This window comes from Lethenteron reissneri, chromosome 64 (assembly GCF_015708825.2).
Source record: "Lethenteron reissneri isolate LAM-NWPU_2019-01 chromosome 64, ASM1570882v1, whole genome shotgun sequence".
NCBI lineage: Eukaryota > Metazoa > Chordata > Hyperoartia > Petromyzontiformes > Petromyzontidae > Lethenteron > Lethenteron reissneri.
Genome location: NC_083842.1, coordinates 2,677,937 through 2,700,551, shown reverse-complemented (window position 1 = coordinate 2,700,551; position 22,615 = coordinate 2,677,937). Strand labels below are relative to the sequence as shown.

The window sequence follows — 22,615 nt, the reverse complement described above, 5'->3', positions numbered from 1 at the left end:
CACTGTGTTCACCCACCACTCGACAAAGACACACTCACTCACCAACTCACCCACTCAGTCAACCACTCACCACACTGCAGCTCACAAAACATCTCTATTTCTGCTTCTCCCCTTGTACAACTCGACTTTAGAATTCCCTCCCATTGTATATTTTCTTTAAATAACTTTGCTCAATTCAAGAAATGTGTTAACGCTTATTTATTACATATCCACACACAACAGAAACCGCTTAAAACACACCCACTGTACACACCTCAAACACAACCACATACAAATACACAGCAACAATTGCTCAAACACAAGGTAAATACGGAGCACTCACCTTCCACGCAGCCATGAAAGAAAGTAATGGTGGATTTACGAGTGGTTCTTACCACCCGTAAATTCTCACCTATCTTAAGACCGATTGCAAGTATCCGATTGATGAAGGAATCAGAGTTATGCCATTTTTGAGCTTAGGCAATTTAAAGAATTGCATAAGCATGTTGGGTACTCGAGCCCCAGGTTTTAATCAAGAATTCACACTCAGAATTTCACCGTTATCAGCTCATTGCTATCTGACCAGATTATACCACGTCAGCTTCACACCATGTCATGTTGTAAGCTCAAATACGCGTCTTGCATCTCCTTGGCAAAAATAATCCCTCACCAGTATTTGTCCCACACGGACAGATTTCCCACCACTACATGGGCGTGGAAATCCAACCATTGGCTTAGGGTCACCTACGGAGACGAGTACTGCCCCAATTTAATTAAAGCAAGGAGACACTTTGATGTTTGGACCATATCTGAAGGTCGTAGTTATCAAGATATATTTCCTAACACTATTTACTAAAGCTAAAGGCTCATTGGTTGGCATATCGAGACAGAAAGTAACTGTATTTTCCTGCCAGATGTTCTTAGCACGCCAATGAGTTTGTAATTTAAATATATTTTAAGGTAAATGTATAAGTTATGATTTTATTTTTAAAGTTATTAAGTTCTGATTTGTCTCCTGCTATATTTTCTTCTTCTTAAACATGTCACATGTAGTGCTATACTTTGACCATTTCAATTATTACTGTAAAGAGGAAAAAATAAACACATATTAGTGGGATCAGACTCAGGACACATGAGTAATCAGACTGAACATTATGGATTTGTGAGTGCAACATGTATAGGACTGCAGACCGCAGTGCATGTTCTCAGCAGCCAATGGAGACACATGACGTGCAGCAGCAGTAAGAGCAGAAGCAGCCAGAAACACATTGTCAGTACAGTGGTAAGAGGATAACAGTGTGTGTTTTTTATGTATATCACACAATAGGTTCTGGGGTCTGAGTGTGTGGGCAGGCTGAAGTAAGTAAGAGTAGCATTGTGTGCAGGTAATGTATATTTGTTCTTACAAAGCATACAGCGATGTGTATACTTACATGTTATGGATTTACCAAATAATAAACACTAAGTTTAAACAAATTTATGCCACATCATCCTGTGAAACGAACTGCAGTACCAGAGCACGTGCACTGTGTATCTACAGAGGTTGTTATATTCTGACGATCTTAAACATTTGAAAACATGTAAAAGTTAGCACCAATAACGTGATATGGAAGTTACATTAGATTCGATATTTCGCTGTAAACCATCAGTGCATTCATGCCGTTCTGTTCCACTGGTACAATTAATATCAACGCTGTTAAATAGACTGGATCCCTATGCTACCTTTGAGAACATCACAGCAAGAAGAAATGGCAGAGCATTAAGACTTGTTAAAAAATAATGAACGTATATTAAACAAAGAAAAAATAGTTTTTTTCCTACCATAGGATGTTACATGGCTTAAATGTTTCGCCTTCATGTTTATTATTTTCATTTTATCTTAGCCAGCCCACATTTATTTTATTTTAATAAAAGTGTTATCGACATATTTGGCAAATGAGCATATTACTGCGCTGAATAATAAATGCAAGCGATTCGAAAACATGTGGAACAAGATCAGATAATACTGATTTGTATTTCATTGAGTATCTTCACTGTGTGCTAGAGGCTGTTGCAGAAAAGCAACTGGGAAGCCTGGGCTTATGGGAAAAGGCCACATAATGAGATATTGAAAATCACAAGCCCTCTGAGCATTTTTATTTCCAATGCTTAAACCAACATTTTAAAACAATATATTACACGAGTATTCTTTTATAAAACAGCAAACCCAAATGTAATCATTTGCTTAAAACAGCTGCAGCTCAGGAATGTGTAATATTTCGATAAAATCTAAAATATATTAAGGTCTCCATAATGACTGTAAATGATTTCTTACCAAGATACCCAATGGCATTCTAAGAAAATTTGACGAGATGACAGTATGTCAAAACCAACTACACTTGCCATTTTGAAATGACTGTCATTAGGGAGTTTGGAAAACATTTAAGACGATGAAAGAAATGCCACTTTTTCAGCAACTTAACCTTCCCATTTTCATGTTTCATTCATGCAAATTAATAATTTAAAGCAGCAAACATAACATTTAATGATTGTGTGTCTGTTGTAAATGTGTACCGTGACAATCGCCTTTGTTATGTGAGGATATGTGAGATGCAAGATAATTAATACTCACAGCACTGTGGAGAGGCAGACTGCAGAGGCTTTTTTTCAACATCTTCCCACAGAACACACTGATAAATCAGAATTAATCAACACACCACCAGAAACACACAGAAAAACGACATAAAGAAAAGTAAGAAACCACCCAGCACATATGGGTTAGGTCAATATTTTTTAGTGATTATAAAAATTCACTCAACTTTATAACATAATCATTCCATTAAAACAAACGGCATGTTCGCATGAATGTGTTTTTGCACAGGTTGATATTTGGCAAAATAGACATTTCAGAGTTGCAGTATAGACTCTATACTGCAACTCTGAAATGTCTATCTAGTTATTGCCTCTATACTATAGAGGCAATAACCTATAGCATTATTCAATCTGCATCATATACTTTTGAACATATGTTTCATTTTAATTTACATCACAAACTCTTCTCATCAATGTCCCTGTTCCTTACGGTTTCTTAATACCCATGTGGTCTGTTTAATCTGTGATTATTCCTAATATCTACAGATAAAATACAAATGGTTTTGCATTGCCCTCCCTATTATTTGTGATTTTGAGGACAAGAAGCATGACATACGCTGCAGATGGTCATTCCATCCACCCTAATATCCACTGCATCTGCGGATAACAGGCAAACCATTGATAGCGAGACACTCTACACCCGACCTTATGGAAGAGGTACGTAGATGACACTTTTGTCATCTGGCCACATGGCCGGCCTGCTCTAGACCAATTCCTCGACCACATCAATTCCATACACCCAGCCATCAGATTCACCATGGAAGTCGAAAAAGATGGCAAGCTACCCTTTTTGGATGTCCTAATTAAAAGGAGACCTGATGGTTCAATGAACCACTCTGTCTACAGGAAAGCCACCCATACGGATGCTTACCTAAAACCGGATTCCCACCACCATCCATCCCAGAAGAATTCCCTCATCAAGACTCTACACCATAGAGCCCAATGCATCTCCGACCAGGAACACATTGCCAGTGAACTCAAGCACGTACGCCAAGCTCTTAAGGCTAATGGTTACTCCGACTACGCAATCCGCAAAGCCATCACTCCAACCATCAAGAAAGATCCTGTTGAGGAGCCTTTCAAAACCATCACCTTACCCTACATTGCTGGGGTCACAAAAAAGATCTCCAAAATCCTGATTAAACACAAGATCCATGTCCGATTCAACACAGTACATAAAATCCGTGATCTGGTCCCATCTGTAAAAGATGTGGTTCCAGAAACACTCAACTTTATAACATAATCATTCCATTAAAACACAGCATGGCGTCTACAAACTAAGTTGCCTCTGTGGTAGCAGTTACATTGGAGAAACCAAACGACATGTCTCGGACCGCATCCGTGAACATAAATCAGACCTGAAACACGGTAGGACAAACATCTCAGCCATGGCAGATCACTGTTACAATTCAGTGGGCTCACATGACATTGACTTCTCCAAGACAGAGGTTCTCTGCAAGACATCTGGCTACCATGAGAGATTCGTTCATGAGGCGATCCACATATACAAACACAGAGACAATTTCAACCGAGAAGATGGATTCTGGCTCAGCAATCATTGGAAGGACGTAATAAACCATTTTGGATCTTAACTGATTGTGTTTACGTTTATGGTGACTTTCAGACCGCAGTCCATTCACTGGCATTGACTATATATCTTTTATTCTCCGCAGGGAATGAGTCTTTGCTCCGCTGCAAGTCTCCCTACCAACTACTCTCCCATTGACACATTTCGTTGCTTCCTCTTAGTACCTTTCACGCGACGGTCAATGGTATAGTGTATAGCAGATTGTAGAATAAGAAATAGTATAAAAGTGTAATGTTTAATACAATGTATAAGGTAATATATAGTATAGTAATTGTATAGTGAATATACAGCAGTGTGGTATACAGTAGGGTGGGTAGAATAATACATAGTGTAATATTACAATATATAGTCTATAAGCATATTAGTTGCTGCAGCTCCATACTATTAACATTCCTTCCCTTTATTAATGCTAACCTTACTCCCTCCCTTTGATGCTGCCAATCCTGCACAATGCACGGGCATATTATTACTTAGAAACCCCCGGCCCACCTCCTACGCATTCCACAAGTAATGACTAATCCCATATCTGCATTTCCCATAAATATGCTAAATTTATCTTGATATGCAAATTATTTTGTCAAGGCGCTCTTCCCCCTCCAACCTAGCTTATATATACGCTCCAAGCCTGGTGGTGTTTCATTCAGACGCTGTCTTTCCGACAGACCTGTTCTTCACCTGAGGACGGCTGCTTGCGTTGTGGCCGAAACGTCGTGAGAATTATTTTATTATGTTTTATTTTTATTATTTTATTATTTCCCTTCTACGTGACTTTACCGAAAGAAGCAAGAATACACTATTAGTTGTTATAATCCTCGGAATAATAGGGATGATGGCTATATTTATGTTTGTGATAGGTGAAGTTAATAATTGTCATCAATGGTGCTTCTGTTATCAATCAATATCCACGCCGATGACAAATAGTGGAAGCAATGCTCGTCAGAAGCCTGTACATGGACAGGTGCTGCGGCCAAGGCAGCGCAAGGGAACGGACGATGGTTGCAGGAGCACCCTGTGGCGGTGCAGGGTTCCAGCGGAGACGGGCAAGGCACCGCATCCACACAGTGGAACACAGCACAGCGAGACTCTTGACAAGACACGTTTTGAATGTGCATCATCCACAGGGCGAAGGTGAAGAACACGTTGGGTAACAATGATGATGATGAACGTTTTACATTGCGGAGGGTTTTCACCGTCTAAAGTCCCCACCAACATTTGACAACCATAACCTTAAGGTACAGTGCACTACATTGCACTTTCTTATAAAATTATCCCATTATTAAAAAATGTCGTGCGTAATAGCGCTACGATTGCACTGACACGTTTGTTTTATTCATAATCAACGTTTTTGGGTTGTTTGTTTTATTATTTGCATTTAGGAGCCATCCATTTAGTAGGTACGCAAAAATCTGTCAAAACTTTACCCCTCCCCCCTCCCTGTACGCACGCGAACTTTTCACACCCCCAACCTAAATGCTATAGAACGGCCGAAATTGAATCCACGCAGAAACGATCAAGGATTAATAAGGGGCCGTCCATAAATGACGTCACGCACCTAGGCGGGGGGGGGAGGGGTCATACATTTGTGACGATGTGTGACGAGGGAGGGGGGGTTGAGAAATGTGACGTCACATCAAAATGCGCAACTTTAAATAAATGTAGACGACACGTTCTACTTAATTAAATAGACTTTTTAATAAATGTTTTCTCCTACAGCATCAGAGTGCAGCGCCACATTAAATACGCACTACAATGGCAATAGATTCAAAGCGATTTGAAGCATTTTTTTTTGGGGGGGGGGGGGGTCAGAGCTTTGTGACGTCATATTTGAGGGGGGTCTGACTTTTTGTGACGCCGTCCAAAATCGCGTGACGTGATTTATGGACGGCCCCTAATATTAACGTGTTTAAGCAAACAGACTAGTCTACCGCCGGACTATCTAACCCATACGCAAGCGTACACATTTGGTTTAACCCCCCTCCCCTCCATGCGTACGTACTAAATGGGTGGCCCCTTATATAAGAAATCATGTAATTCAATATCAATACTTATTTGCAGGAGGATCTTGCATGTTTGGCCAATAGTTTTTTAGTGAGTACCTGCATGTGGTCGTGGAGTGGAATACACATTAAAGCGCACTTATTGGATGAGAATAAAAACTTAAATTGCAGAGCTAGCTCACGATTGCCTTTGTTGTACTGCCATCTCCTGGCTATGCTTCAGCTTATCATTCAGGTTGGGAATTTGACAGCACATTGAGGTGTGTGTGTGGTCCACGTCTCCTCCCTGCTGTGTGAGTGCACTACCACACCCATTAAATTTAACAATAATGCACTTCATGTTGCTATTTATAAAAACCGTCGTAAAATATATCGGTCCGTACAGCAGCACAGACCCCATGATTATAAACGATTCTTTAAAAAAATTAAGTTGAGTCACTTCACTCAAATTAACATTGTTTTAAGCGCATGGTCTTTTGACAGAAATGTTTCTGAAACATTTCAGAGTTGATGACCCACATTTGGAAGTTAGACTCGTCCATGACCCCATATTATATTTCGATTTAAAGCTTTCGTGACTGCAGGGATTCATCTTCTTGGTTCTTTCGGTAAAGTCACGTAGAAGGGAAGTAATAAAATAATACAAATAAAACATAATAAAATAATTCTCACGACGTTTCGGCTACAACGCAAGCAGCCGTCTTCAGGTGAAGACGTTTCGGCTACAACGCAAGCAGCCGTCTTCACGTGAAGCCGTCTTCACCTGAAGACGGCTGCTTGCGTTGTAGCCGAAACGTCGTGAGAATTATTTTATAATGTTTTATTTTTATTATTTTATTACTTCCCTTCTACGTGACTTTACCGAAAGAACCAAGAAGATGGACCCCATATTAATCAAATAAACAAGGGTGCGACAAATGTTGCCATTACACAAAGACAGATATCCCCCATATAGCCTTAACATACTGTTGAGGCAAGTGCTGTTGGCGAGCACCTATGAAGGCTGGCACAGCACATGAGGGGGTGGGTGACCAGAACCATGCCCGACTACCTTTGTCTTCCCAGTGGTAATGTTTACACATCTCACCAAATACTCATGTGAGGACTGAGTCGACCTAGGCGAGGCCCAGGACTGGTTCAGATAATCGTGACTGGTGTTGGCTGTGAGCGGGACTCGAATACAGGTCACAGGTTCATAGTGCTACAGGTTAATTGCTACACTACTGCTCCCCACACAGGCCCACAGACACATACATCTACACAAATTCAGACATAAACAAGCACACATACACATGATCAACATGGCTTTTTCTTCGTGTTTCACTTGGCACAAAACCTGTTTTGAAATAAATGATGTATCACTAAGTGCTCCAGCTGTTACTGAAACTATTCCAGTGTGAATTCACCGTATAACATTTTTTTTTCCTGGGTAGTAAGTGTTATTTCGTAATTGCTTATGCCTAAAAAGTATAGAAAGTGGCCATTATTCCCCACAAACTTTGCTTTTGTGACCAGGACAGTGATATTTTTAAATTTACCTATTTTCAATAAGAAAACTGGCGAATTCGTGTCTTTTCGTTCACATGAAGTCAGAAAAAACAACATATGAAGCAAAATGAACATTTATCTATACTAAAGTAATTCAAAAAATGACTACAAAAGATTTAGAAGTGAGTAGTTTGTGGGGAATAATAGCCATTTTCTATACTTTTCAGACATAAGCAATTACGAAATAACGCTTACTACCCAGGAACAAAAATTTTGTTAGATAGTGATATCAACCTTTAACCCTAATTCCAGAGCTTATGGAAAACATGACATTTTCCCCATGGTTTAACCTTAATTGCCTAGCAGAAATCTCTTCTATAAGAGATAATGCCACTGTCGGTATTTCTTATTTCTTGGCAAGAAATAAAAATATGACTTTGTAAGGAGTAAATTAAAGAGTGTTTGCTGAAGCTATTTCAAACAACTACTGTATTAACCTAATTAGCACAAACAAGACATGCATATTGGTCTATAATCCTTGAGACAAAGTACTTATGTTAAATCTGGTTTTCATAAGTGGTCACCGACACACTCCAACTGTGAACATTTGGACACCATTCCAGTGCCTAGCCCTTTGGGTACATGTATATTAAAAAACAAAAAATATATATTTTTTGAAATATATATATCAATTTAATTAGTATTTATAGACCACAGCAATGGTGGATGTATTACATTTGTTATTCGGTAACTTGGATAAAGGTCGAGACTGCTGTGCACTATTCCTTAACCTGGTTGAAGAGCAACCTCTCAGGCAGTTCTCAAAAGGTACATAGTGATCGTCCTCGGTTCTGTGATGGGTCCAATTGTTCTCTGTATATTTAATAAATCTAAGCCTAAACTAACGCATAATTAAATGTTTTTGCTGATGACACTGTCATGCTAGTATCGAGTAAATCTCAAACAAAGTCGAACACAATCTCCAACATGATATCGACTTCACTGAATATGAATTATTACTAATTTTGCTCCTAAATACCCAAAAAAGAAAAAATCCAGTTTAATTCCCTTCACCAATTACGGATATCGGAAACAACACCATTGAACAAATGGATTGCTTCAAATATTTGAGTTTACCGATTGATTCAAAACTCACATTCAAACCCTTGTATTGTTCACATCTCAAAGCAAATCTAATTAAAACAATTGGGTTTTTAAAGAAACAAACATTGTTTTTTCATTCGATTTCACCTGCAAATTGTTACAGCTATCATTCTACTACATTTTGACGAATGTGATGCTACATACAGATCAGCTGCTAATAAACCACTAAATAGACTAAACTCGCGGCATCATTCTGCTCTTCGATTTGAACTGGATGTACCATACAGGACCCACCATTGTGATCTCTACTTAAAATACAATCTCACATCAATTGATGGAATTGGGCCCTGTTCATCCATAACATCTTTAATGAGAAATCTCCACTAAACTTAGCGAATCCATTAACCCCGTTGTCAAACCCTAGAAACCTAAGAAATCCATCTAATTGCCTTTTAACTATCCCTAGAACAAGAATTGGAATACGTGACAAAGCCTTGGCCGTTACAGCACCAATGTTTTAGAACAACCTTGTTTCCTCCGTTAACATCGTAAATCTTCCTACAAAATGTATCCTGAAGCAGAAGATTAGTGCTGGATACAATCACATTTGATGGGAAATCGAGGGGAAGGGCAGCCGCGGGCACGGTCACACTCGTCTAATGAAAAACAATAAATGTTAAAATAACAGAATAAAAAAGCAATAATATAATGTGAGAGTATCTACTTTTTAAATCCTTTATATTAAGTTCACTTGCTTGCTTGCTTGCTTGCGTGCTTGCGTGCTTGCTTGCTTACGACCATGCAAATCTTTCGGTCGTTTTTTAACCCACTTCCCGTGATCCAATCGAGCTGACATTTTGCACACAGACTCGTTGTGCGAGACAATTAATTTTCGTTAAATTTTTTTCCCAAAATTTTACACTGTTTAGGGAAAATATATATATATTTAATTACCAATTGCTTAATGGTGGCAGACAATCATCTGACCCATAGGTGGCAGCCATCTCAAGCCAGAGGACGAGAGGACACTAGCTGCCCCGATGCCACGCATATTAAGGATTTATAGTGAAAAACTTTGTTTTTACGGGTTAATTTTTAATACTGACCGTTGAATTTCATGGTGACGACGTTGATGAGGATGAGATAATGGGGTGGTGGGTGGTTGTTAGAAGTGTTGTAATCTGCGCCCACGGCTGTCTGGAGATGGCTGGGCGGTGGGTGCTTTGTGTGGGGATTGGAGGGTCGAGCCAGTTTGTTGAGTTTGTGGGCGCGCACCCGCCCAGTGTTGCAACCCCCCAAGGAGTGAGATAATTGTGGGGGAACAGCTGTATCTAAGAATGGAATAATTAAGCAAGAGAAAGCTCTCTACCCACATTAAGGGGGGAGCTGAGCCAGAGATCAAAAACATCTCTTGGGAGAGGAGTGAGCTGGTGCCTTGGACGTGGCTGGATAACTTTTAAATTATTTTAAATAATACCGGATGGTTCTGAACCTGCTGTGGCCACGCCAGTGAACTCATAACAGAACGAAGAGGGGCTTTGCCACGCTTTTGATTGCACTCTCAGGGGACACGATTAAGGGAAAACTGCTATGCAAATAGACAATAATATAAGGTCAAGAAATGCGGTATACGTAGCAATGCGACAACGTAAACACACTACAAATCACTTTTGAAAAGAGAGTGTTGGTGGTGCAAACAGAGCAGTGGTGGGAGCTGGGAGATGAGATGATGCACGGAAGAAATACAGATGCGGGTAATTTGAAATTACAAGTGCCGGTGGCCGTGCGAAACCGCAGATATACAAAACTGCTTACCGCGGTTAGAAAATTGGTATGCAGAAGGGAAAACTGTGGATATATAGATACCGCAGATTCGAAAAACGGGATGAGTCGAGGGATTGCTGTACCTTTGTTATGTTGATTTATTTATTTTAGTCACTTTCTTACCCTTTTTCTACTTTGCCCTGCTATCATGTTTGTATTGTTTGTTGTTGTAAATTGCTGACCAACCCCTATTGGACATCTGTGAAAAGAGCTTCATATCTCATCTGATTCATCCAGGATAAATACATATTCTGATTCTGACCATTCCCCCTCCCCAACCCAATGGGTATTATTGAGCAACCACAGCCGAAAGAGCAGCTCTCTCAAAGCGGCCTTCCGGGGACACCAAAATGTCCAGACGTTAGTGCAGAGGTCGGGAACCTATGGCTCGCGAGCCATATATGGCTCTTCTGGTGACGGAATATGGCTCCCAGACAATTTTGAGCTGAAAAAAAATTACAAAAATCAGTTTGGAACTGATTTTAAAATACTTGTGATATTGCTTAATAATACTGTGTCATTTTAAAGTAAACAGAAATTAGTTTTGAAGATAAATGTCACGGGTCACGGGGCCTCAACGCCTGCATGAAGGCTCGCGAGCCATATATGGCTCTTCTGGTGACGGCATATGGCTCCCAGACAATTTTGAGTTGAAAAAAAATACAAAAATCAGTTTGGAACTGATTTTAAAATACTTGTGATATTGCTTAATAATACTGTGTCATTTTAAAGTAAACAGAAATTAGTTTTGAAGATAAATGTCACGGGTCACGGGGCCTCAACGCCTGCATGAAGCTCAACCTCACCACGTACGAACCAGACTACAAGGCCATCAGCAAAACCATGCAGCACCAGAAGTCGCATTAAAAGTGATACATATTTAATGTATTATACGTTAAAAATACTATATGGCTCTCAATGCAATATATTTAGAAATATTTGGCTTTTATGGCTCTCCCAGTCAAAAAGGTTCCCGACCCCTGCGTTAGTGGCTGGTAAAAGTGTGAGGTGGACTACACGCTGCTACCCTACAGATATCCTTCAGAGGGACTCCTGCCACACTGGCCCATGATACTGCAATGGCTCTCGTGGAATGAGGGTTATGCCTCTCTTTGTGTGCCGCTTCTGTGTATAGGCCTCTCGGATGCACTCTCACACCCAGGAGGAAACTCTGCTTCGACGCCAAACTCTCCTCTCTTCTGCTAACCGTATAAGACGAATAGCTCTTCTGCCCTCATCCAGGCCCTGATTTATGTAAATGAAAGGCAAGTGCCCTGACTGGATCCAACCTATGCAGGCTAGCTTCTGTCGGTGAGCAGAAGGGGGATGGACAGAAAGATAGAACAATAATCCCCTGGCTTAACGGAAAGAGCACTCTTGGCAAGAAACTGGGCAACGTTCTTCACACAGTTCCACCGACAGAAGCTCTCTTCCTCCTCCCTCACAGCTTAAATAGACACTCCAAGCCTAAGACGTGTCATTTAGACTCTGTCTTATCGACAGACATGTTCTTCACCTGAGGACGGCTGCTTGCGTTGTGGCCGAAACGTCGTGAGAATTATTTTATTATGTTTTACTTTTATTATTTGATTACTTCCCTTCTACGTGACTTTACCGAAAGAACCAAGAAGGACAGTTCCTCCCTTTAAAATTATCGTGAACAGAGGACTCGCCACAAGGACCTGCAGTTTGCTCACTCTTCTCGCCAAGGTAATGGCCGCAAGGAAAACTGTCCTAAGAGAGACCAATCTCTCCGATCACGTGGCTAATGATTCAACGAGTGGCTTACATCGTCCATTCAGTACCATGTGTAGATTGCATCGAATAATGCCAGAGCGCACGGGTCAACGGGGCTTCCTTTGCCACCGCACCGTCTGCGGAACAGTCTCCAGCACAAATTGTATACTGGCCTTGGTTTCAACAATAGGTTCTGGGCCGCCGTGTCCAGCCTGAAACCGGAAAACCTTTCCCTATCGACTGCCATGCAATCGGTCATATTTCTGGCAGCCCCTGCCATCAGAATCCTCTCTGAGAAGGTCCAGCTTCGTTGGGAGCTGCGAGGCCTCTTCATGGAGTAGCGCCAGTAAGTCTGAGAGCCATGACCCCCTGGACCATTTGCGAGCAATGATCAATACATGAGCACCCTCTCTGCTGATCTTCTTCAGACTCTTTGGAATCACGGGAAAGAGGGGAATGAACTGGTGGGGAATGCCTGCCCCAACGCATGATAGTGGAACCTGGGAACAAAAAAACTTCTGTGTAGTATTCTTCCTGGAGGTGAACTTGTCCATCTTTGGCTTCCCATATCTCTGGGCCACTTCTTCAAACAAATGGGAATGCAAAGCCCATTCTCCGGGGTTGAGACTCTTTTGACTCATCCAGTCTGCTGTCTGGTTGTCGATTTTTGCCAGATGGAATGCCAACAATCTCACTTGGTTCATTTCTGTTCAGGACAACTGAGTATAGAATTTCCGCATCAGTCTATTTACCATGGTGACCACCACTTTGATATCGCGTGTTAGGACATCCTTTCCTGAAACTAGATCGTCAAGCTGCTGTAATGCCAGTCTGATCGCTCTGTGCTCCATAAAGCTAATGCTCTGCCTTGCTTCCGCTCGGGGCAGCTGCCCTCGCAGGGCCCAACTCTAACAGCACACACTCCCCAGCACCTTAGGATGGCACTCCCTACCCCGCTTTCACTGCCTAAAGGGAAGAAGAGCCACATAGGCCTTCAGGGACTGTTGGACCCTTGGGATTTTCAGCCACAGCAGACATCTCATCATGAACAAGGAAGCCATTGTTTTGGCACTCCAATTGACTGTGTCCAAGCCCGCATCTGTGGCAAAGGACATGCACAGCCGTATATCCTCATAAGCATTCCCTAAATATGTAGTCTTGGCTTTCACATTGAGTGTGGTCAGAACCTTCTGAGCCTGTTTGCCAGAGCAAGTGACACAGGTGTTTATCTTCATAACATGGCAGCTGCCTGAAATACTTTCTTACCTGTCCTCCTCTGCTGCCGTATCTTGCTATCTGTAAAAACATACCAATTTTCCAGGCTCTTAGATATCTTAAAATATTCTCCCGATTTAGCGCATTCATGGAGGACCATGTCCAACATATATGTTGGTCCAGCAGTACTCCCGCTGGCTTGGACACTGGTGTGCTGATAAAATCAGCAGGTTTCTTGCCCTCATCTTCTTCTGCCTCTGTAGTGAGGTTCAGAACCACTGACAACCATCTCCTTCACTGAGGAAGTGTCTGGCGAAGGCCTCACATATATCATTTATTAGGATTCCTCCGAAAACCTCATCTTCCTCAAGGCTCTTTCTTTTGAGAGGAGTCTCTGAGGGACCTGGGGTTTCCCTTCTCTACGGACCCCTTCTCTTTGCACCCACCTACTTGGACACTATCTAGGAGATTTAAAATCCTCTCTCCCAGGTGCAGGCTCAATTTGCCAATTTCTTGTGAGAGAAATCTCTGCTGGGCCCTCTGGAGGTCTTCCTCCACCTGTGTCCTGTCAAATTCTGAGACCTTTTCTTGAGGTTCATTCTCAAGGGTCCCACTTGCCCTGAATTGGGTTCTCTGGACTGGGTGGTTCAGGGAGGGCCTCACGCTTGCTGGTGTTTGCATGTAAGGGTTGCCCTCTATGCCCTCCTGACGGCTTTTTCCTACCGCAGATGTCTCTCACCCATCCTGGGTTGTGTCGCTCATACCATAGGGCCCACGTGTGGGTGTTTATCACTTGGGTGAGCCAGGCGAGATTTGTCCGACAGCTCCGGTCCATTTTCGTCTCTCCCGTGCTCTGGTGGAAGGGTCAAATTCTGGCCATGGAGTGCAAGGGCCTTCTGGGGTACGGTGGGAGGCCATTGTGGGCTGTTTACTGGGGTTTCACCTACCGCCTCAGTGCTTAGGGTCACAGACCCTTCCACCACAGGATTGTCCACCAGGGGATGAGGGTCCAGCACTTATCCTAGGGCCCTATGTCAGAGCAACCCCTCTTTTGACTTTGGGACTATTTGAAACTACTGGTTCCATTGGAGCATTCGCATCCCTCACATCCGTCATCGCCGCCATGGCCCACGGCTTTCAGCCGTTAAGATCTCGCACTCTGCATCTCTGCGCATATGCGTTGATGAAATAATCGGACATTTTTATTTACCCGACACAACACGCTTAATTCAAGAAATTATTGCAAACTTTGCTCCATGCTATATGCTTAATGAATTAATAGGCAGCTTTTGCCCTACGTCATGCACTTAATTATTAATTAATTGGTGACTTTTGTATACATTTATTAATTGGTAATTTTTCACAATTCATGAAATCAGCACTTTTTTTTTTCACCGCCACACCGATTATACTAAATAACCACAATAAAATGTGACCAAGACTGTTAATCACATTATTTCCATACCCAAAGTGTGTTCCCACACTTTTTGTTCAATTTGTACAGCTATATTGCTAAATTACTTGCCGAATAGCTGATTTCGAGCTAAGCCTATAAATATTCCCCTAGCACTGAGCAGGGAACTTTTTTAACACTGCGGAAATGGCCACAGGCGGATCCCCCGAGCCTTTCCCCTGGTAGAGAAGGCGGGCTAGGATAGAGAGCATTCCCTCCAGCCAAAAAGTACTAATTCAATTGATACATGTGTAGTGACATGGAATGGGTCACTATGGCACATAGCGCCGGTTGCTGGCAGAGAAGGGGATCTGCTGTTGTAGCAGCCCTGTCTGCCAGCAGGTCATGTGATAAGCCGGAGAAAGGGATGTGGGGCAAAGGTGATAGAGGGGGCACGTGAGGTAAGGCCCGGGAACCTTCTAGAAGGTTCTAGAAGGGGGCGTGGCCGTTAGGCAGAGCGAGGCCACGCTGGGTGGATAAAAGGGGATCCCGAGCAAGGTTCGGGGCTGTTGTTTGGAGTGGAACCCGTCGTGCTGCTGGAGTCTTCGTCACCATCTTCACCTCCTCGGCGTTGTTAGTCAGGCAGCCTGCTAGCTATCCTGACCATATTGTAGTATAATAAATAGAGTGCCTCCTACTATTAGTGTCTCTGAGTGACTCGCTACACATGCATACAATGTCATGAATTAGCTAAGTTCCCTGAGTACTGGGCACTGGAAAGGTACTTTAATGTTCACAGTTAAAAGCATGTCAGTGACCAATTTATGAATACACCCTACGGAAACTAAGTTTTGCGGGTCCGTGCCATCGACGGCAGGAAGTTTCGGAAGAAGGTTCTTCCTGTATTGACATTGAAGCAATGCGGCGTTTGTCCTGCCAGATGTTTTGCGACGTTGATGATTTTATAAAATACACGGAGGTAGATTTTCATTGAGGAGGTCCTGCCAAACTTCAGAAACAAACTCCTTGAAGAACAAGTTCTTAAAGGTAGCCTGGTATTTCCAAGCCTTATTTTGTCCATAGCATTGGACAGGAAGGATTCCCTCATGGAGGTCTTTGAGGGCCCTCAGCTTTTGGGACTTGCCCACATAGGCAAATTACAGGCAGTGGGTGCCTGGGACGCTGGCACATGCCAAAACCATGATCCGCCCCTCGCTCGACTACTAGCCAGGAGCATCTATCTCCGACTGGGAAGCCAATGTTGTTGAAGGCTATACCTTCCAAAAATACCTGTTTCATCCACATTGTATACCTGAGACACAGACAGGCCTTCCTCATCCACCAATGCTTGAAATTTCTGATGTAGGCTGTGAAAACATCAGGAATGAGAGCTGTAGAATGTTAAATTGTTCTTTGCAGGGACGAAACTATCCCGGACTGGCCAAGAAACATTCTTTGCCGCAACCACCAAGCTTCTCTTGGAAGGCGTTTACCTTCTCACAGAGTAAAGACTCACTTATGGAGTGGATCTTTCATGCCACTGCACAAACCACTCTCCAGCTTGTCGTCCAAATCCATTTTGAGAACAACATCAGTGGTCTTTCAACTCTTCTTGGCCTGGATATTTTGTAGTTCAGGGGAAAACGTTGAAATTGTATCTGCATTGTCGCAGATTTCGCAAAATTTAGTATGAACACATGTTGTACTCCAGTGGCAATGCTTTGCAGCAGGTTAGTTGGTTTTCAGGGCTTTAAACATATATTTCATGCCAAGACTCTCTTTTACCCTATCCATCTCCTGGTCCTTGCCACCACTCAGAGAAGACATATTTGATTTCGTGGTCTGATGGCTTTTGTCTTGCAAAATGTAAAAAAAATCGACATAAAAAAATACAGTTGACAGAAAAGTGCACAAAAAATGTACGCAAAAAACCCACCAAAAATACCAGTCACCACTCTAACATTCCCATAATCAGGCACACTCTGTCACATACAAATATTACTCTCCCTCTCTCACAACAGACACACTCCCACACTCTGACACTGTTTCACAACACTACTGGAACAAAACAATCTAAATTTAATTTAATCTAACTTAAAACTCATTTTATATTCATAAGTATAAATAAGCTGAGATGAAAAATCACTTAACTTCACAGAAGACATGAAAAGGGCACAAGTAAAGCACAGATAGAGCACATACAGAAAATGAGAATTTATAATGATCAGATGAACCAGGCTAGATTCATTGTTGTGTGCTTAAATGGCTCATGTTTAAATACTCTAACCATAGTCTTGCCCACACCAACGTTATTGATGCCATACTACTGTCATTCAAAAATCTAGACATTCAAGCAGGCTGATGAGAGTGGACTCTAAAATTCTGGTAGCTTGGCAAGCTGTGTGCGATGCCAGACTGATGAAATACTTTCTAAAACTCAACGGCTATCATCATAGACTCTCCCAAATGTGCAGAGCTTGAGCACCGAATTTGAGTCACATAAGATGACAAGGCCACCTGCAGAATGCGTTGGATGGAAGACCGATGCATGTCCTGGGAAAAGTTCTGGGACTGCTGCAAGTTCTGTTAAGTTTGGATAGTACATCATGCACTGTGAATCTTAGTTGTTTGATATATCGGAGGAAACCAGTATCGGTGGCATTTTATTTGTGTGATTGAGAGTTGAATTTCTTGCAAAATTTGAGCCAAAGAGATTGGCCTTACCTATCGTATCACGAATTACAGATCAAGATTAATTCCGAATTGGGATCTATCTCACCCATCCAAGCACTATACAGGCTCAGAACTGCTTAGCTTTTGAGATTTCATGAGATCGAGCACATTCAGGGTGATTTAGTCTAATCTCATTGTGAAAATAATACTAATTTCAACTTGTACGGTACACAGTATTCGCTCACTCTCTAAGAGGGAGAACGACTCAGAGTCGTGACGAACCACATATAACTGGGAAGGTAGCCACGTGGTGAGCCAGTGCCAACAATTTCTCTAGCTCTGCAGTCATCTATATATATTTAGGTGTTTTCAGCCAAGTAATGAGTGTTTATATGTAGGAGGAAACCAACGCACCCATGGAAAACCAATGCATGTAAGAGAACAATAAAATTCAGATGGAACAGATGGAGATTAGTCTTCATTTTCCCATAGCATATTCTCTTGGAAAGCCAGGGTATGGCACCTCAACACCCATGGGAATGCAATTTCAAATTTGTGTGATTCACTCACCCTTGCCTCCAGTGCTCGGATTACAGACATGCGTCACCTCTGCCCGTGGTATGTATAATTGCGAAATATAATAACTATATATTGTGCACGCAACGTCTAATCCATACAATAACATATTTCACTCTATAGTCCACTCTTATAATGCCAACCAGTAATATTTTAGCCACTGAAAAGAAATCTAACCAACCCACTTTATTGTTGTGGAAGACCAGGTCAGCCCAGTAGCGTGCCTCCTCCTCTGGAAGATCTGTGAATACAAAAAAATATACGCAGATACATATATATGAGTGATATTAGGTTAAAACTGTTTTCATTCTATTACAGTACACCTTTATCTGTACCATAATGGTTAGTACATACTTACAGTAAAGACTTAATAATGGAAAGAGTCAGCTGCTGTGAGAAGTTAAATTCAGATGTTTGAGAGAAAATGGCTACAAGCAGGAGTAACTGAGAAGTCCAATGAAAAGGAATGAAGGTTATACAGGACACATTATAAGGGAGTCAGCTAGAGATGTGATACAGATTATCACGTGAAGTAAAATAGAAGGGAAGAGGGAAAGAGGAAGATAACATATCCATTGATCGGACAATGTGAGAGATTGAATGGGATTCTCCGCGTGCGATGCTAAAGAGTTGGAGAGTATCTGTCATGGACATCAACTCTCAGTTATGAGGAAGGCACTACAGAGAAATATGCTGTGTATTGTGTTTGCTTTTAGCATAACGGATGTAAGTACAATTAACCCTCTTTCCTGGCATCTTCCTCTACAACGTTTACATGCCTTATACACGAGTCAATACACCTCAGCTGCAGCACCCCCCCCCCCACCAAAACCTACTCAGTTTACATCCTTGCACTCAGAAGAAGTAGGTCACAGTAAGCCATACATAAGATGTTTTTTGGGTTAGATCGCGTAAATATATAAATGTGTCGTTAAAACCCGCCACCACCCGACACAGCCAACTAGTAAGGGTTGTCACGTAAACAGAACGTGGCCAATTCGTTACTAGTACAGCACACCAGTGTGTTGGAGAGCCAAATCACAACATTTACAATCTGAGTAAATGTTACAGACATGCGCCACCTCTGAGGAAATATTGTGGCTTGGCTCTCCAACACACCGGTGTGCTGTACTAGTGTAGTGTCGTCAAAAATTACTAACACCGACAAGTTGTAACAAGTCACCTGCTTACACTTTATTCACCTATTCTTGCACCAGTTTCAGGAACTTCTATAACTGTCTATACAGTCACTTATGTTCAACTTCTCCCCACTCTTATCTACCTTCCACATCGCTTATCCTGCACTCAGCAGCTTTGATCTCAGTGACTCTGCACACAGCGTCTCTGCACACAGCATCTTCACAGTCAGCATCTCCGCAGTCAGAGTCTCCGCACACAGCAACTCTACATCTCCACCGCTGCCCTCACCTACGCTCCCTCAAACCCGCTCACCCGTCTGTCCTAGGCGGGGGGATCAGCCAACACCCGCCCGGTGACGGCGTGAGGGTTGAGGTCCATTGACGGCTCGAGCGGCAGCGGCGAGATGTCTTCACTCTTGTCCCCGACAACAACTCCCTCTCCGCTTCCACACACACCCTTATATCACTCTGCTAATTGTCCAAGATCTCTGTGCGTCTCTTTAAGCTCTCGTCAGGCCGGTGCCTGTCGGCCCATCAATCAACCCTTACCTCCCATCTCCCTGGCAACACCTCCGGTTTTGCCGTGCACAACCGGTCGACCCCGTTTGCACCCGCTGCGCCCCCTACAACTGGCAGTTTGTCTGTGCAAACCTCACGTTGCACACGCGGCACCTGTTTGCCCTCAGTTGCCCTCGGTTAACTGTGCGCACTACGTATTTCACTCCTCTACACTATTGACGAATTGGCATGTTCTGTTTACGTGACAACCCTTACTAGTTGGCTGTGTTGGGTGGTGGCGCATTTTAACGACACATTTATATATTTACGCGATCTAACCTTAAAAACCTCTTATGGATGTGATTGGTCGTGAAAGCCTACGTATTAAACTCACATTAAGCCAGTCCCTCTTGGCAACCAGGCCCTCTGCTCAAAACTAGGAATGTCCACATGTTCCCACCAGGGCCCCACATTCATCTGACATGCATTTTCCTTTTGCGATGGGTTTTCTCATCAATTATTGAAAGTGTCGGATTTGAATTATTGTTTCCGTTGGGCAAGTGCTAATGGGAGGTGCCATTGTGTAAAGGTAAGCCCTCCTCTCATATGGGCTCCTAGAGGCAAAAGGCAGTGGTAAAGATTTTCTTTGGGTCTTTCGGTAAAATCACGTAGATAGGTTCAAAGAAAAGAACAAAAAGCTAAAACTACGACGTTTCGATCGCAACACACCGAAAGACCCAAAGAATATGAATTCCTGCAGTCACAAAAGCTTTAAGTCAAGTGGCAAACATTGATAACCACTTTATTTAGTCCTAAGGAGTACAACACTAGTATACAGTTCTCTTTTGTTTCATTGCTGCCTGTTGGGATGGCCACATTTTCAACTATTTGTCAGTTGGTGGTTTAATTATACAACCTTCCTGGCTGGTGGCTTAGAAAAGGCTGAAAGCATTCTCCATGCAATCTGGTGGTCATGTGACATACATGCAAGGCGCGATGTGCATGGCTCCTTCTTGCTGTTTGTGAGCACACCTTTGTGTGTTTTTAAATCTGGTGGATTTATACAAAATTATTATTAAACGCCTCATAAGCTTTAAGCATACTCTTAAGTATCTCATAAAAATGACTAATGCCCAAATATTCTTGAATATATTATTTCTCTTCACAATATATTAATTCACCAATATATAAACAGTAAACACACTCAACAATACACAATTTATTACACCAATTAGCAAACACTTGCTATGTGATAATAATTACACAAACAATATATATACACACACACCCATATAAACGTAAATATAAAATTCACATACACACTGATACATAGATTCAGATATCACATGAATGCACACATATACCCTTTCACCCACGCTTATTATGCACACATTTTGTAAGGACACGAATCCACGTGTACAGTTATACATCACATTCAAATAACCCTTCGCCTATCTCCCCATGACCACTTTGCAACATACCCCTAATACGTGGCTCTCTATCCCTGATTCCTCACCGTATCAGGCATATCTCCAACTTAGCATCTCTACATGAACTTATAGAACATCTAGGTTAGCCAACTTATCCCAGGCTGCTAACCCCCACCCCCCCCCCCCTCCCCATCAAAAACTCACAGGTTTCACATTTCTAGCCCTGAGGTGCTCAAATATTTGATGTAAATGTCCTTACCCAACACCAAGCCTATCTGCTCCAAGACAAAGAGAATAGGTCAGTTCATGTGCTGGAGTGAGAAGGATTATGGCATCGCAAGTCTGCAATGGGATGGTGATAATATGGGGAGGCCTTCATCCAAAATTGGATGATAATGATTATGAATAAGAAACGGCAGTTTGCATTTTTTCGGAAACACTCAATTAGATTTGTCACCTACCACAAGGTGATTCAAAGTGCAGGTCCAGGAGGATCTTGTGCGGAGTGGGATTTTTGGTGCCACAGATTTCATTCCCATTCATGAGGACATCTGAGCTGAGGTCCAGCCACTCACCTGGTCCCTCCTGCTGAACAAACAAAGGAAACCAATGACCACATCAAGGAGTACCACAATTACTCACGAAGGCAGCTTTATTAATTATTTTAAAAAAGCCTTCTATGATACTTGAGTTGCTTGTATTTTTGTGGGAACAAACATATTTGACGTGTTATATATTTAAAAAATTCAGCCTGTATTTGCAAACTACAGAAAATATCTCAAATATAGCAACAACAGACAGCAACTTCCATTGAAACGACATCTGTTCATATGAACACCTTAAAATAGAGTTTGAATATCCTAGATGCAGAGGTGTTCACATGAACATCTCGCACAATAAAACTAGTTTAGATATCACTCACCGCTGATATTAGCCGTTGTTGGTAATAAAACTAGTTAAAATGTTTATACATGTGGGAGGAAACTGCAGTACCTAGAGAAAACCCTTGTGCATGAGAGGGCAACACTCTATCCCTGTACAGATGGAAACAGATGGCGATTAGTCCACTTCCTGTACTGCCTTCTCCTGGTGAGCCAGGGTCTGGCAGCACCATGCCCACAAGGAGTTTTACAACATCTGTGCGATCCACAAACTCTCGCCTCCACAGTGGTGTGCACGAACATCACCTGGCTAAATGTGCATCGTACAATGCACTAACCACTACACAACCACATAAGTTTGTGTTAAATGTTGGTGGTTAAAATGTATGGTGGATCCCCACAGCTAAGGCAAAATGGCAGAGTTCACTTCAGTGATGAGCAAGAGGACAATATCTGTGCAAA

At 42.2% G+C, this 22,615-nt stretch overlaps 1 protein-coding gene across 1 annotated transcript in view; it reads right to left on the bottom strand.

Annotated features, from left to right (window-relative positions):
* LOC133359271 (protein unc-13 homolog A-like) overlaps window positions 1-22,615 on the bottom strand; it is a 246,827-nt gene that overhangs the window by 192,683 nt on the left and 31,529 nt on the right. The window contains 3 exon segments of the mRNA XM_061577750.1: window positions 2,591-2,648; window positions 18,391-18,446; window positions 21,734-21,860. Coding sequence (XP_061433734.1) covers window positions 2,591-2,648; window positions 18,391-18,446; window positions 21,734-21,860 — 241 coding nt within the window.